This window comes from Myotis davidii, unplaced genomic scaffold, assembly GCF_000327345.1.
Source record: "Myotis davidii unplaced genomic scaffold, ASM32734v1 scaffold609, whole genome shotgun sequence".
NCBI lineage: Eukaryota > Metazoa > Chordata > Mammalia > Chiroptera > Vespertilionidae > Myotis > Myotis davidii.
Genome location: NW_006300164.1, coordinates 3,267,699 through 3,268,204, shown reverse-complemented (window position 1 = coordinate 3,268,204; position 506 = coordinate 3,267,699). Strand labels below are relative to the sequence as shown.

Sequence of the window (506 nt, the reverse complement as noted above, 5' to 3'; positions counted from 1 at the left end):
TCCCCCCAGGCCGCCCACGGTCCCCACAGGCTGTCCATGGCCATAGCGCGGACACCGGGGCCGGAGCTCCCTCCTCCGGTCTGGGCACCCGGGTCCAGCGCCATCTCAGGGTGCAGGGCCGGGTGGGGGCTCTGACCCAGGCCCAGGTTGCAGCAGGAGGCGCCCTTGAGGCTGCCCTGGGAGGAAGCGCCCAAGAGTAAACAGCCTGATGGACCCGCCCAGCGGTTCTGTCACATTCGTCCCCGACCAGACCAGCTTCCCGGCATCTCCCCACCAGCTGCCTTCGCTGAGGAGGTGGGAGCTTCGCCCCCCGGGGACGTGCGCGTGGGGAGTCCTCGCCTCTGCCTGCCTCCTCCTGGGCTGCTGGGGCCTCCCGGGCGTGCAGGTGGGTGAGTGGGCAGGAGCCAGGGACGGAGCTGCCAGGGCTCCTACGCGGGGCCTGGGAGAGGTGGCTGCCTTGGCAGAGCGGGGTGTTCTTTCAGCTTCTGGGCTCGCTGGGCGGATCT

The 506-nt window shown here is 70.9% G+C and overlaps 1 protein-coding gene across 1 annotated transcript in view; it reads left to right on the top strand.

Moving 5' to 3' along the window:
- Window positions 1-42: 42 nt before the first annotated feature.
- ADAMTS13 (ADAM metallopeptidase with thrombospondin type 1 motif 13) overlaps window positions 43-506 on the top strand; it is a 29,095-nt gene continuing 28,631 nt past the window's right edge. Inside the window, 1 exon segment of the mRNA XM_015572373.1 lies at window positions 43-385. Within this exon segment, the coding sequence (XP_015427859.1) occupies window positions 209-385 (177 nt within the window). The 5' untranslated portion in view covers window positions 43-208.